A 14,894-nucleotide genomic window follows, 5' to 3' on the forward strand; every position below is an offset into this window, starting at 1 on the left:
CATCAAATACAGACCCAGAGTTCTCAACCGCCCCTCATGTGACAAGTATTTCAACCGTGGGATCATTCTTGAAAACCTGTACTGAAACCTCTCCAATACCAGCAAATCCATCCTTAGATGTGGGGCCCAAAAATGCTCTCAATATTCTAGCGGTCTTGAAATGAATGCTATCATTGCTTTTGCCTTCCTAACTGCCAGCTGAACCTTAAGAGAATCCAGAACTAGGACTCCCGAGTTCCTTTTGTGCTTCAGATTTCCAAAGTTTTTCTCTGTTTAGAAATAGTCCACGCCTCTGTTCTTCTACATGACCCCTGCATATCTCCACTAGTCACTGGCTGTCCTCCTAAAAAAGACCCTTTATACCTTCTGTCTGCCTTCTGCCAGGCAGCCAATCCTCTATCCTTGCCAGTACCTTGCCCCTAACAACATGGGCTCTCAACTTATTAAACAGCCTCCTGTGCGGCACTTTGTGAAAGGCCTTCTGGAAAACAAATAGATCATGTCCACTGGCTGTACTTTGTCTAACTTGCTCATTCCCTCCTCAAAGAATTCCAACAGATTTGTCAGGGATGACCACCCCCTGTGGGAGGTCCAGCCATGTGGGTCTCAGCCCTATTTTCCCACATAACTCCAAGTAGTCCACAATCTCATCCTTAACAATGGACTCAAATCTTAGCAACAACTGAAGTCAGACTAACCAGCCTATAATTTCCTGTCTTTTGCCTCCCTCCCTTCTTAAACAGGTGTGTTACATTAGCCAGTTTTCCAGTCCTCTGTGACTCTTCCTGACAGATCACTGTCAATGTCTCCACAATCTCATCAGCTATCCCCTTCAGAACCCTGGGCTGTAGTCCACCTAGTTATCTACCTTCAGACCTTGCAGCTTCCCTAGCCTCTTCTCCTTAGTGATAATCACAACACTCAGCTCTATCCCCAACCCTTTTGAAGTTCTGGTGTGCTGCTGGTGTCTTCCATTGTGGAAACTGATGCAAAGTACCTATTCAGTTCCTCCTCCATTTCCTTGTTCCCAATGTTATGGACAAGGCCAGACCTCCTCAAAATATTTTAAGAAGGTAACTCCAACCCTAACGTTTTCTTGTTTTAAAGGTAAATGTGAACCTGGTGTTCCAGGTGTGATGCAACTACTTGGCTTTAAGCAAAACACAATTTATTTAAACATTACAGTTAAAACACTAACAAAAGAAAGTGGAATTTAGAATAGCTTAACTATTGGAAAATGAAACCAAATACTCGATACAGGAACTTTACAAATTAAATGTTCCAATTTAACAACATCCCACAAATACACCCCTTGGCAAAAAGGTAAATTCAAACACGGATTCCTACAGGCAGGAAGGTGCAACATCCAAAGAGAGATTTCAGAGAAGTTCAGTTAGGAATCATTTACTGAAGCCTGCAATGCTTCTGGACCCCAGTGTCTTTTGACCACTGCAGCTTTAAAAAAAACCTCCAAAAACCTGAATTGAGAGAACTAGCCACTCTCCTTCCATTGTTAAACTGTTTTAAAACAAACACTGTTGATTCAGGCTGGTGCCCTGGCTACTTCGGCACCTCTGCCTTTACAACCTCTCTTCAAAAGAAACCCAGGACAAAATAACCTTTCTAAAGTGACAGCATGGCCACACCCATTACTACCTCCCCAGCCTCATTTTCCATTGGTTCAATGACCACTCTTACCTCTCTCTCATATATCTAAAAGAACTGTTGCAATCTCCTTTTACATTACTAGCTAGCTTATTTCATCTTCTCCCCTCTCTTATTGCTTTTTTAATTGTCCTCTGCTGCTTTTTAAAGACTTCCCAATCCTCTGGCTTTCCCCTAATCTTCACCACATTGTCAGCTTTTTCTTTTGCTTTTACGCTGTTCCTGACTTCCCTTGTCAGCCATGGTTGCCTCACCCTCCCCTTTGTATCTTTCTTCTTCCTTGGATTGAATTTCTGCTCTGCCCCCAGAACCTCCTACCATTGCTGCTCGACCATCTTCCCTCCCAACCACTGGCTATTTCCTCCCTCATGGTCTTTCTACTTACCTTGCCTCAATTGTAAGACCATTATATCAGATTCCAACTTCTCCCTCTCAGACAGAAGGGTGAATTCTAAATTCTGTCATATTGTGGTCACTGCCCCCAAAGGATTCCTTCACCTTAAACTCTTTAATTAAGTCTGCCTCATTACACATGACCAAATCCAATATTGCCTATTCCTCCAGTTGGCCCACCACAAGCTGCTGCAAAAAGCCATCTGGTAGACATTCCACAAATTCCTTTCCTTGGGATCTGCGACAAACATGATTTTCCCAGTCCACATGCATATTGAAGTCCCCCTCGATTATTGCAATGGTGTATTTCTTACTTGCCTTTTCTATCTCCTGATTTATTTCCTGTCCCATTCAATTCAACTTCAGCATGTGCCCAATGGGGTTTGAATTTGTGTGCTTAAAACATTAGGCTGGAACTCTGGATTAATAATAGAATGACAAAACTACTATACCACCACCTCCCCTATCCTGCCCGCCGTCCTGATCGACATTTATCCTTCAAGCAACATCAGTAAAACAGATTATCTAGTTATTTATCTCACTGCAATTTGTGAGAGCTCAGAATCCTCTCAACAGACGTGGCACTTCCAAAGCACTTAGATGTGAATCACTTCCTGATATTGTGAATGGTGCAATATAAATGCAAAAGCATTCCTTGTGACATTGTGTTCTGTGTTACAGAATGGGTTGGAGGTGTACAGGGTACAGAGTACACCCCTCGGCCTCTGTTTAATCATCGATTGCATTGGAACTGATGCAGGTAAGATGCTGTTAACCTGGGCTATGGGGAACCCAGTAAGTCTGTAGGAAACACTCAGTGAAGTTGGTGATAGGTGACTGATTGACTGGGTAATCTCATCAACAATCAGTGCTTTCCCAAATTCTTCAACATAATTGGCAGATCCCAAATGCTTCAGATTGCAAGAATGTTAGGTGTTTTAAATTAGATTAGATTCCCTACAGTGTGGAAGCAGGTCATTTGACCCAACAGGTCCACACCGACCCTCTGAAGAGTAACCCACCCAGACCCATTTCCCTCTGACTAAAGCACTTAACACTACGGGCAATTTAGCATGGCCAATTCACCTGACCTGCGCGTCCTTAGATTGTGGGAGGAAACCGGAGTACCCGGAGGAAACCCCGTAGACACGGGGAGAATGTGTAAACTCCACACAGACAGTCGCCCGTGGCTGGAATCAAACCCACATCCCTGGTGCTGTGAAGCAGCAGTGCTAACCACTGAGCCACCGTGCCGCAATAATGAGCAGCAGTTTGAGAATCAGATGTACCGTGATAGATGCTGGACTAAAGCCGAGGGAATCGAATTTGAAACCATCTCATAAACATGAGACAAATTCACTTCTTTTCTATGGTTCTGAGGGAATAGTTGCTTTAATGATTGAAGATCTCCACTATTAGTAATTGCTTCAGTAGTATTGAATTGACCCTATCTCTGTTAATTACCCCTTTCTCTGTAAATTACCTGCTTACCCTGTTTTATCCCTATTCCCTCCTTTGTATCAAATTAAACTCACCTCATTCATAGTGTATTGTCCTCATTAAAAAATAATTGAAAGTGCTGCGGAAGCACAGCGTACCTGACAATGTTTGTGGAGAGTGAAACAAAGTTAACATTTCATATTCAATGTAACACTTCTTTGGAAATGAAGGTGGGTGCTGAAAAGTGATGGTTCAATAATGTAGGAAAGGTGGTATTGAAAGTGAACAAGATTCAAACCGTTTTGTTTTCGGATGCTTTTTCCAGCTTTACTAAAGGAAACATTTGAGATTCTCCAGTTCCGGGTGGTCACCCACTTATACGTCGAACTGGACCGTCTGAAGCAGATCCTGAGGGAAACCTCCCAATGCGAGGACCTGGCCACAGTCGACTGTTTCGTGTGTTGCATCGTGAGCCGGGGGATGACCGACAGCATCCTGGCAATCAATGGGCAAAGCCCTGGCCTCTTGTTTGAAGAAATCCAGCAGTACTTCAAAGGACTGAGATGTCGGGCCCTGGTGGGGAAACCCAGGCTTTTCTTCGTTCAGGATTTCCTCGCGGCCACACCTGACCCTGATGAGGGTTTAGAGACAGACACCGCTCAGGGTAACAGAGAGGTGGTTCAAGCTGATGGTCGTGCCTGGGAGGAAGTAATCCCACAGGAAGCAGACATCCTGTGGTGTTGCTGCAGGGTGTCTGAGCACCTGATCTTCCAGGCGGGCCAGCAACCATCATCCTTTATGCGCACATTATCGGAATGCCTACGGGAACATCACAAGTGAGTACTGGAAAACATCGGGTAAACCCAGAACCCCATCCACAGGTAAACCTGCAGCCCCCTCCACAGGTAAACTCAGACCCCCCACCACAGGTAATCCTGCAGCCCCCTCCACAGGTAAACCCAGACCCCCCCTCCACAGGTAAACCCAGACCCCACTCCACAGGTAAACCCAGACCCCACTCCACAGGTAAACCCAGAGCTCCCTCCACAGGTAAACTGAGGGCCCCCTCCACAGGTAAACCCAGACCCCCCCCTCCACAGGTAAACTCAGAACCCCCTCTGCAGTTAAACCTTCAGCCCTCTCCACAGGTAAATTCAGAGACCCCTCCACAGGTAAACTCAGAGCCCCCTCCACAAGTAAACCCAGACCGCCCCCTCCACAGGTAAACTCAGAGCCCCCTCCACAGATAAACCTAGAGCCCCCTCCACAGGTAAACCCATACCCTCCTCCACAGATAAACCTAGAGCCTCCTCCACAGGTAAACCCAGAGCTCCCTCCACAGTTAAACCCAAAGCCCCCTCCACAGGTAAATCCAGAGATCCCTCCACAGGTAAACCCAGACCCCCCCCCCCCAGGTAAACTCAGACCCCCCTCCACAGGTAAACCCTGAGCCCCCTCCACAGGTAAACCCAGAGCCTCCTCCACAGGTGAACCCAGAGCCCCCTCCACAGGTGAACCTGGAGAATTCTGACCGCTCCGTCCCCTGTTCTCAGGCCCAACCTCTCATCTACCTTAGCAATTTTTTTTCTGCTATATGATTGAATGTAGTCAACCACCCATCAGGCTCAGTAGAAATGGGTTGGGGTTAACTACACAGTGTCTATACTTTAGACATTACCAGAAAATGCTGGCATCTCAGCAAATCAGGCAGCATCTGGGTTGGGAAATACAGAGTTCATGTTGATTTGAATAAAGGCAAAATACCTTCTGGAGACCTGAAACAAAGAGAAACTCAACAGGTCTGGTAACATTTGTAGAGAGAGAAACGAGTTAACGTTTCGAGTACGGAATGACTTCCTCGGAATTGGATTATACATTACCATCATGTCCTGGTGGCAAGAGTCCTGTTGCAACTACCATATGCCAGCTGTGCCAATGCCAGTATGGTTGAGCAATGTAGGAGCATACCTCTCTATTGCCTGGTGCAAAAAGGATGCCTCTGCTACTGATTTCCCTCCTGGCATCTTCAAAGCAGCAACCATTCTCACCTTTGATTGCCTTTATTCCAGAACCTCAACCAGTTTGCTTGCAGCCAAAATTTACTTCTTTAAGAGATGTGCGGTGTGATTAAATGGATTAGCCTAGCACCTAGCACATCCCTGCTGCTCATGCCTTGAATCATGAAGTGAGTTGCCAGTTGAGATTATACATCATGCTGGCATGTCACCTGATGAACTGTGGGCTCCTAGTGATTAGGTGCATGTCTCCTCCTCCACTTTCATTCCAGGTGCAAAGATTTGCCCTAGTCAATTTCTATCACTGTGTGTTTAACCAATCAAGACGGCAGTTGTGGGTGAACAGGTTAGCAAATAGGGCAGACAGGAGGCAGCTGCAGTGCAATGTAGAAAAGTGTGATGAAGGATGATAGTAAGATTAGGAAGGGGTATGTTAATATTCTAGGGCATGTTAGTATTAAGTAAGTGGTGGTGTTGGTGTCTTGAAAACCATTAAGGTAGATGAGTCCCTAGGGGCTGATGGGATCTATCCCAGGATACTGAGGGAGATAAGGGAGGAGATTACTGGGGCCTTGATAGAGATCTCTGGATTCTCTTTAGCCAGAGGTGAGGTGCCAGAAGACTGAAGAATAGCCAGTGTTATTCCTCTGATTAAGATAGGCAACAGGGATAATCCAGGAAATTATAGGCTGGTGAACCATGTATTAGTGGGAGGGAAATAATTGGAGAACATGCTGAGGCACAAGATTTACTTGCATTTGGAGAAGAATGGACGTATTAGAGGTAGTCAGCATGGCTTTATACAGGGCAGGTCTTGTCTCAAAAATTTGATTTTGAGTTTTTTTGAGCAAGTGACAAAGGTGATTGGTGAGGGTAGTGCAGTGAATATTGTCTACATGGAATTTAATAAAGCATTTAACAAAGTCCCTCGTGGTAGGCTGGTCCATACGATTAAATGACATGGGATCCATGGTAAGTTGGATCCAAAATTGGCTTGGATGATTAAAGACAAAGGGTGGATGTGGAGGGGATTTTCTGGCTGGCGGTCTGTGATCAGTGTGTTCTGCAAGGATCAGTTCTGGGTCCTCTGTTATTTGAGATATATATAAAATGATTTGAATGAAAATGCATGCGGTCTGATCAGTAAGTTTGCAGATGTAATGAAAATTGGTGGATTTGTGCATATTGAGGAAGGTTGTCAAAGGATGCAGCAGGATATGGATCAGTTGGAAATTTGGAAGGAGCAATGGCATGTGGAGTTTAATCTGGACAAGTGCAGGGTGATGCATTTTGGGAAGTGAAATACAAGAGGACATTATATAGTAAATAGCATGATCTAGAGAGGATCTTGGGGTGCTAGTCTATAGCCCCCTGAAAGTGGCAAGACAAGCGGATAAAGTGGTAAAGAAGGAATATGGCACGCTTGCCTTCATTGATTAGGGCATTGAGTATAAACATTAGCAAGTCATGTTGCAGCTGTATAATACTTTAGTTAGGCAACACTTGGAGTACCGTGTGTGTCTGGTTGCCACACCGCAAGAAGGATGTGGAGGCTTTGGAGAGGGTGCAAAAGAGGCTTATAGGATACTGCCTGGATTGGAACATATTAGGCACAAGGAGAGGTTGGACAAACTTGGATTATTTTTACGAGAGCATCGGAGGTTGAAGAGTGGCCTGGTAGAAGTATATAAAACTACGAGAGGAATGGATAGGGTGAATAATCGGTGTCTTTTTCCCAGGGTGGTAATGTCAAATACTGGGGGTGGGGTGGGTAGGTTTCAAGTGAGAGGCGGAAAGTTTAAGGGAGATGTATGTGCTAAATGTTTTACATAGTGGGTAGTAGTGCCTGGAGCCCGCTGGCAGGGGTGGTAGAAACAGATATGATAGCGGCATTCAAGTGACATCTAAACAGACACATGAACAGGCAGGGCATACAGGGACATGGACCATGTGCAGGCAGAGGGGATTAGTTTCGAATGCCTTCACAGTTGACGCAGACATGGTAGGTTGAATGGCCTGTTTCTGTGCTGTATTGTTCTATGCAAGGAATTGAAGAGCAAAGTCAACAAAGGGACAGCACCAGGCCCTTTTTGTTCCTCCCAGCCTCTTCTGCCATTCAGTAGTCCAGCAGTTAAAATGAGCATCATAATCTTTTGCTTTACTAACAAGGTAAAAAGTCAGGAAGTTGTGCCTGATCGGGTCTGGGCTGGAGGATTGAGTTCACATCTAGGCACCACACTTCAGGAAAGATGTGAAGGTATTTGAGAGAGTGCTGAAGATATTTCTTCTATTATAACAGTGTGTGAGTCAGGTGTTTGTGGAATGAGTGTCAGTTCATACCTTAAATGTTTCCTCCCTCCCTCTCTCTCTCTCTCTGGTATCTAGGAGTGATTTGATATCAATGCTAACGGAGGTGAACAGACAGACAATGCTGAGGAACCGTCTACTGGCTTTTGAGGAACCTGTACCGCTGGTCCTCCGCCACACTCTGAGGAAAAAACTCATCTTGCCATGAGGGACCCCTGTCACCGCTACTGCATTAGTTATGTTCGGAAACTGGCCAACCACAGCATGAAACTAGCTTCACCACCTCACAAGCAATCTCCAAACACCAGGGTCCGGGCACCTAAAGAAACAAGGCTTGATGCATTGGTTCAGTCAGGAGAGGAGAATTAGATCCACTGAAAGATTCAGTCACAAGTGACAAGGATCTAGGTTAAGGTGGAGGGATCGAGGTGGTGAGGGATCAGGACCAAAGTTCAGGGATTAAGACAGGGAGATCTAGAGAGTAATACAACAATCTAAACTGGGGTAGAGGGATCATGACAAGAGCAGAGGGTTTGTGATATTTAAAGCAGGCAACAAAGGATGTAGACAGGCGCAGGAATCTGGACTCGGAGGGATCTGGGCTGGGGTAGAGTAAAGCAGGGAGATATAGAGACAGCTAGACTAGGAATCAAGGAAGGCTGTCTTAGTCATCAAGTCTATTATGTTGTATGTCACTTTATCACTTAGTGAAATTGTTTATCACGTATTCATTTGAGATCTTTTAGCTATCACCACCATAAGTGTTCTTCAGTTTTTTGGAGCTTTTTCATGTTATCCATTAAGTATCTCCGAGTGTGATTATACATTGTATAAATAAAAGATATTCACTGGAGTACTGGCTGCAATTCTGGCTTATGGTCCTCCGACATCTATTGCCTGTTGTAGTGGCCATTTCTGGAGTTTATAAGAACATACAGTATATAAGAACATAGGAAAGAGGAGTGGGCCATATAGCCATTCAAGCCTGCTCTGCTATTTAATAAAATTATGACTTACCTTCACCTAAAATGTTCTAATATGTACAATACTGTATGTTTTAACTTATGTTTTTTTTGATAGATTAATTTCTAATATATAAATTATATTATTCCTATTATATGTTTAATAACAATAAATTCATTATCCCTTTAACTCAAAAAAAAGAAAAGCCTGGTTAAATTGGCTTCTTTCAAAATATAAGTTGATTTAGTTTGGGAGAGAGGTATCCAAAGGAAAGGGATCCAGCCTCACTTTGACCCTTTCCCCATATTCCTTCATTCCTTTCGGTATCTAAAAATTTTGTGAATCTTTGACTTGGATGTACTCAGGATAGACGGTTCCAAAGATTCATGACAATCAGTGAAGAAATTTCACTTGATCTCAGTCCTTAACAGCTAACTTCATTCTGAGACAATGTCACTCAATTCTCGGCTCTGCAGTCAGTGGAAAGTGATATCCAAGAATTTTTATACCTAAAACATGTATAATCTTCCAAAAGCAGATCGTAACTTCATATACAGTATTCCAGGTTTGATCACTCAAATTATAATTGCAGCCAAACTTCCTTATTCTATTTCCCTTGCAATAAAATTTAAAATGTGTCCTTTCCTCATTGCTTTCTGTACGTACATTTCAATTTTCTATAATTTGTGCCATTGTGAGAATCCTAAATTATTTATGGACATATTGAACTCTTTGACAGACTTTTTTTTAAACCAAGACTGCAAGCTGAGCATTCTGACAATGTAACTTCTCAGAATTCTTGGACAGCTAAAAGATTCAGTGTGTGCACTGCTGGAGCCATGCAGGGTGTCAGAGAAGCTTCAACAATGGAGACTTTGAAAGGCAAAAGATGCAACGCAGTCTAATTACAAGCAGGAAAACTTCTCCAGTGGGCCATATTCCATTCTGTGGGAGTTAAACTCTTGTGTTTGACTTTTCCAAGAATATCCAAAAAGGGGTTTATAAACAAACTGCAGTCCTGAGTCTGTATGTGTGCTTGAGCCGATGCACTGGTGTGGTCTAGTGTATCGAGAAGGTCACAGCTTGAGGGTAACCCTTATGCACCCTGTGTGCAAATAAAAGAAAAGACACTCTCTTGCTCTCAGAGTGTTTAAAGTCAGACAGCGGCCATCAAAAAGGAAACAGACCAAAATAGTTTAAGGTAACCTGCAGAGCAATGAATATTGAAGTGGACTGCTCAACTGCCAGTGTCAATATTACAAGTATCACCCAATGTAACAGCTGCAATGTCCCACCATGCATCTTCATTAATAACCCAGCTACTGATCGCTGGATGTTTTAACTTTTATAGGACTCAATTCTAATATGAGTTGTATTGTTACTATTTCTATATCTAACAACTAATAAATTCACTACCCATTTAACTCAAAAACGCCTGATTAAATTGACTCCTATCAAAACATAAGTTGATTTCGTCTGGGAAAAAGGTGCGCAAAGGAAAGGGAACCTCTTTCGTTAGAATCATTACATTTCATTTCATCCTTGTTGCAGCTAACTGAGGAGGAAGGGGGTCAGGCGAATGAAGACGAGAACTCAGTCCAACCCTCCATACCCTGAAGCATAACAATTTGAGTTATTCTGTCTGGAACAATAACAAATTTGAGAAGCTCACTGAGGACTGGTAGTAACGAAGTGAAGGCTCACTGAAGATTTGAGCTCACGATGAAATGCAAGAACCAGTGGGCAAGTTGCCTCTTATAAATCAAATTGTACAAACAAAAGCTGCCAAGGATGTCTCGAGTTTACTGCAACGCTACAGAAATGTCCACATTTTATGCCAGTGCATTTCTAGGAGATTTAGGGTAAGTTGCTTTTGAGGAGTTAAAAGTTTAGTCTCTCAAACAGCTGAAAGATTTAGTGAGGCAATTTAGGAAATTCCCAAATTTTCAAAGTACTGGTCAGTGATTTATGGGGAAATTGAGAGTGATGAAATGGGTAGAGCTGTGGTAAAGAGATTTTCACTAGAGCAGCGGGAATTAGAATTTCATTGAAAAGAGAAGGGGCGGGGAAGAGAGAAAAATGGGAAAGAGAGGAAAAGGCAAACTGAGAAGAATTTCAGGAAAAGGAGTTTGCATTAATCTTGAGCTGAGAGGCAGAAATCTTCTGCTCTGGCTGCAGCTGTGAATCCCTGTAAAAACACTTACAAAAAGTGCCAATGAGGTTAAAAGAATCCCTGGAGCTATAAGGATTTTATATCCAAAGGTAAAGTGGCCACAATTTCCCAGCATGACCCGAATAAGCCTGTACTAATACTGGGGTTAACAGTAGTTAAACTCTACTGCTGGGAAAAAAAGCATTTTCTTCTGTCTCGAGCTCAATAAGTGCCCCATCTCCCACGGGCATCTGGAGTGTGACCTTAGGTCGGGACCAGTGACCATGGGAATTGTCTCCACTTTGCCTATGGACAGGGTCAAACTGCTCCTTAGCCATGACTCGAAATGATCAAGAGTATAACATCCCCTGTGGTCTCTGAGAAGCCCCCTAAGATCAGGCAGACTGGAAAACAGCAGGAGAAAATGCCTGGCATTCTCTCTGACAAAGTGCTCTCAAGATCTATGGTCAGACAACCCAAGCCAGTGGTGGTGATACTGCCAGTCGAAATCTTTCTGGTTTATTCATCTGAAGCCTTTTCTAAAAGTCTCTGAGTAATTAAAAATAGACCCTACTTGGTAGCAACCCGACAAGCTGACTGACTATTGAAAACACTAGCTCAGGCTACACATACTGAAGGTAAGGCAGAAGCAGTTCCCTAATGCTACTGTATTAAAAGTGCTGATAAGGAAATGCACACTTCGTCACAAATCTGCAGATGAGGAGTTGGAAGTGCTCTGCCAGATAGCAATGCTGCTGTGTTACAGTAGGGAAATATTGTGGCTAGTGCATTAAAACCCAATAGCTGGACACATTGGTATATGCAAAACTCAAGCTTGCATCAGCTGACATTTCTACTTACCACAGATCTATAAGAATGTAGTAAGACCCGCCATACCTCGGAAACCCAAACTACAATAAGATTTGCAACCTATACTGCCTGTGCTGCCTTTGGGGAACCATTCAGCAAGGTGTTAATGAACTGTATGGATCCACTGTCTAAAATAAAATGGTGCCACCATTAAGTACTTATCACTACAAACTATCTGTTTTCCATGATGTGGAGGTGCCAGCTTTGTACTGTGGTGAACAAAGTCAGAAGTCACATGACACCATGTTATAGCCCAACAAGTTCATTTGGAATCACAAGTTATTGGAGTGCTGCTCCTTTGTCAGGTGAAAGAGGGGAGCACACAGGCACAGAATTTTTTTTTCTTTCTTTTTTTATTATTACCCCCACACTACCGCCTAACCATGGTATTTTTTTAGGCACAGAATTTATAGACAGAGAGATCATTGCAAGATAATTCCAGGTAATTAAGAGCATCAAAAGAGAATACAAACAATGAGTGGAGTGTCGACAGACTGAATAACAAATTAAGGGATGACCTATCATCCAATTAATTGAGGCAGAGAAATAATTACAAAAGATCAAAATTAAGATGGTGCTGGAGACAAACCAAGTGGCTGGAATAACATACTAAGTATAAGAGTTGCATGACAAATTTCTAACCAAAGTAACAAGTAATCCAAAACTTATTAAGGTAGAGAGATCACAGCAAGTTATCGAGGTGATGGTGGCAAAACAGAAGTGAGGAAGATTTTACAAGCACAGAACAGTGTGGTGGAGTTGCATGTAGCGTGACATGAAATTGTTTCCCCAAAAGGCATATTTGCAAAAACAGTGATGAGGCAATTAACCCAATTTTTCATCCGGTATGGTCTGCCCAATGAGATCCATTTGGAGCAGGGCTCAGATTTCAAGACCACAATATTCTGTTAAGCCATGGCTAACCTGGGCATGACTCAGCTGAAGATGTGAATGTATCAATCACAGTCACAGGGAACTGCGATGGGCCCACGGCACGCTAAAAGTAATGATCTGGGCATACTGTCGTGGGTATCCCCATGGCTGGGTAAAGGACTAGGATTTCTGCTGCTTGCCATCAGGAACAGACTCAATGAATCTGGCAGTTTCACTCTGCTTGAATTAGTTTAAGGGCATCAAGTGACATAAATCAATTTGGTCTTGGAATAAGGATATTCATAATGAAGAGGATCATTTTTAACTGATAGAGTTGTAACCGTCTGAATGTGGGGCTTAAGGTTGAATAATGAAAGAGAGCCACTTCATCCTCCCTCCTGGGAGCATCAGACTTTGGAGTATCCATTCTGGAACGATAACAAATTAGAAAACCTCACCCAGGAACCCATAACAGTACAAGGACACCACATTCCCATTGATGAACAGCATTAGTTGATTTGTTACTTAAGAAGGAATTTTAAAAAAAAAATTCTTAATATTAAAGTGGATAATTTCACACTTCCCTGCGTCAAACTGAATCACTAGCCTATCGAAATATCCTGTAGCCTCTCTGCATCCTCTTTACAGCTTTCTGTCCCACCTAGATTTATATTATCAGCAAACTTTCTTTTATTCATTTGTGGGATGTGGGAGTCACTGGCAGGACAGCACGTATGGCCTGTCCTGAGTTTCCCTTGAGAAGATGGCAGTGAGTTGTCTTTTTGAATTACTGCAGTCCATGTGCTGTAGGTTGACCCACAATGCCTGTAGGGAATTTCAGGGTATTGACTCAGTGACAGTGAAGTGACAGCGATATATTTCCAAATCAGGTGGTGAGTGGCTTGGAGGGGAATGTGGAGATGGTGGTGTCTCCATATATCTGTTGACCTTGTCCTCCTGCATTGATGAGGTCATGGGTTTGGAAGGTGATGTCTAAGGATCTTTGATTTATTTGATTTATTATGTCACATGTATCGAGATGCAGTGAAAAGTGGTATCGTGTGCTAACCAGACAAATCTTATATTACATATATACTTCAGTGTCATGGAACAGAATGCAGAATATAGTGTTTACAGCTACAGAGAAGGTGCAAAGCAAGATCAAAGCAGGTAAGATGTCCATTCATAAGTCTGATAACAGCAGGAAAGAAGCTATTCTTAAATCTGTTGGTACACGTTTTCAAACTTTTGTATCTTCTGTCAGGTGGAAGAGTGTATAACTGAGGTGGGAGAGCTCTTTGATTATGTTGGCTGCTTTCCCAAAGGAGCGAGAAGTGTAGTTGGAGTCAATGGAAGGAAGGTTGGTTTTCGTGATGGACTGGGCTGCATTCACAACTCTCTGTAATTTCTTCTGGTCTTGGGCAGAGGAGTGGTATCTTTGGTGAATTTCTGCAGTGCATCTTGCAGATAATACACAATGCTGCTACTGAGTGTTGGCTTGTGGATATGGTGCCAATCAAGTGGGCTGTTTTGTCCTGGATAGTGTCAAGCTTCTAGAGTGTTGTTGGAACTGCACCCATCCAGAGATGTAAGGAGTATCCAATCAAACTCATGACTTGTGCCTTGTAGATGGTGGGCAGGCTTTGGGAAGACAGAAGCTGAGTTACTCTCTGCAGTATTGCTAGTTTCTAACCACTCTAGTACCCAGTGTGTGTTTATGTGGTGAGTCCAGTTGAGTTTCGAGTCAATGGTAACCCTCCACAATGTCGTGGGATTCAGTGATGGTAACTCCTTTGAATGTCAAAGGGCATTAGTTAAGTTGTCATTAACTGGCATCTGTGTCACATGAATGCTACACTTAATGCCCCCTTTTAGCTCATTGGCATAGATTGTAAATAGTTGTGCACTTACCTTCTGGAACAGAGGTAGATGGGCGGAGTCTATTGAATCATTCATCAGCAGAGAAACATAGCAACAATTACATCACAGCAAAGTCATAAGCTGATTGGTTGTTAAGAGACTGTTGTTAAGGACTGTGCTTCGATCTTTTAATTTTGAAAAAATGCAAACCTGTAATCTGGCACAATTATAGAGTCATAGAGTTCTAGAGATGTACAGCATGGAAACAGACCCTTCGGTCCAACTCGTCCATGCTGACCAGATATCCCAACCTAATCTAGACCCATTTGCCAGCACCCAGCCCATTTCCCTCCAAA

General features: G+C 43.2%; 1 protein-coding gene across 5 annotated transcripts in view; it reads left to right on the plus strand.

Annotated features, from left to right (window-relative positions):
* LOC148149572 (CASP8 and FADD-like apoptosis regulator) overlaps nucleotides 1-8,673 on the plus strand; it is a 28,057-nt gene extending 19,384 nt beyond the window's left edge. For all 5 annotated transcript variants that reach the window (XM_087988812.1, XM_087988815.1, XM_087988814.1 and 2 more), the window contains 3 exons: nucleotides 2,740-2,818; nucleotides 3,824-4,334; nucleotides 7,899-8,673. In XM_087988812.1, the coding sequence (XP_087844938.1) occupies nucleotides 2,740-2,818; nucleotides 3,824-4,334; nucleotides 7,899-8,028 (720 nt within the window). In that variant the 3' untranslated portion in view covers nucleotides 8,029-8,673. The remainder of the gene's footprint in view (nucleotides 1-2,739; nucleotides 2,819-3,823; nucleotides 4,335-7,898) is intronic.
* Nucleotides 8,674-14,894: the final 6,221 nt, after the last annotated feature.

Source organism: Chiloscyllium plagiosum, unplaced genomic scaffold (genome assembly GCF_037043375.1).
Source record: "Chiloscyllium plagiosum isolate Xiang-an unplaced genomic scaffold, Cpla_swu_hap1 HiC_scaffold_7, whole genome shotgun sequence".
Lineage (NCBI taxonomy): Eukaryota > Metazoa > Chordata > Chondrichthyes > Orectolobiformes > Hemiscylliidae > Chiloscyllium > Chiloscyllium plagiosum.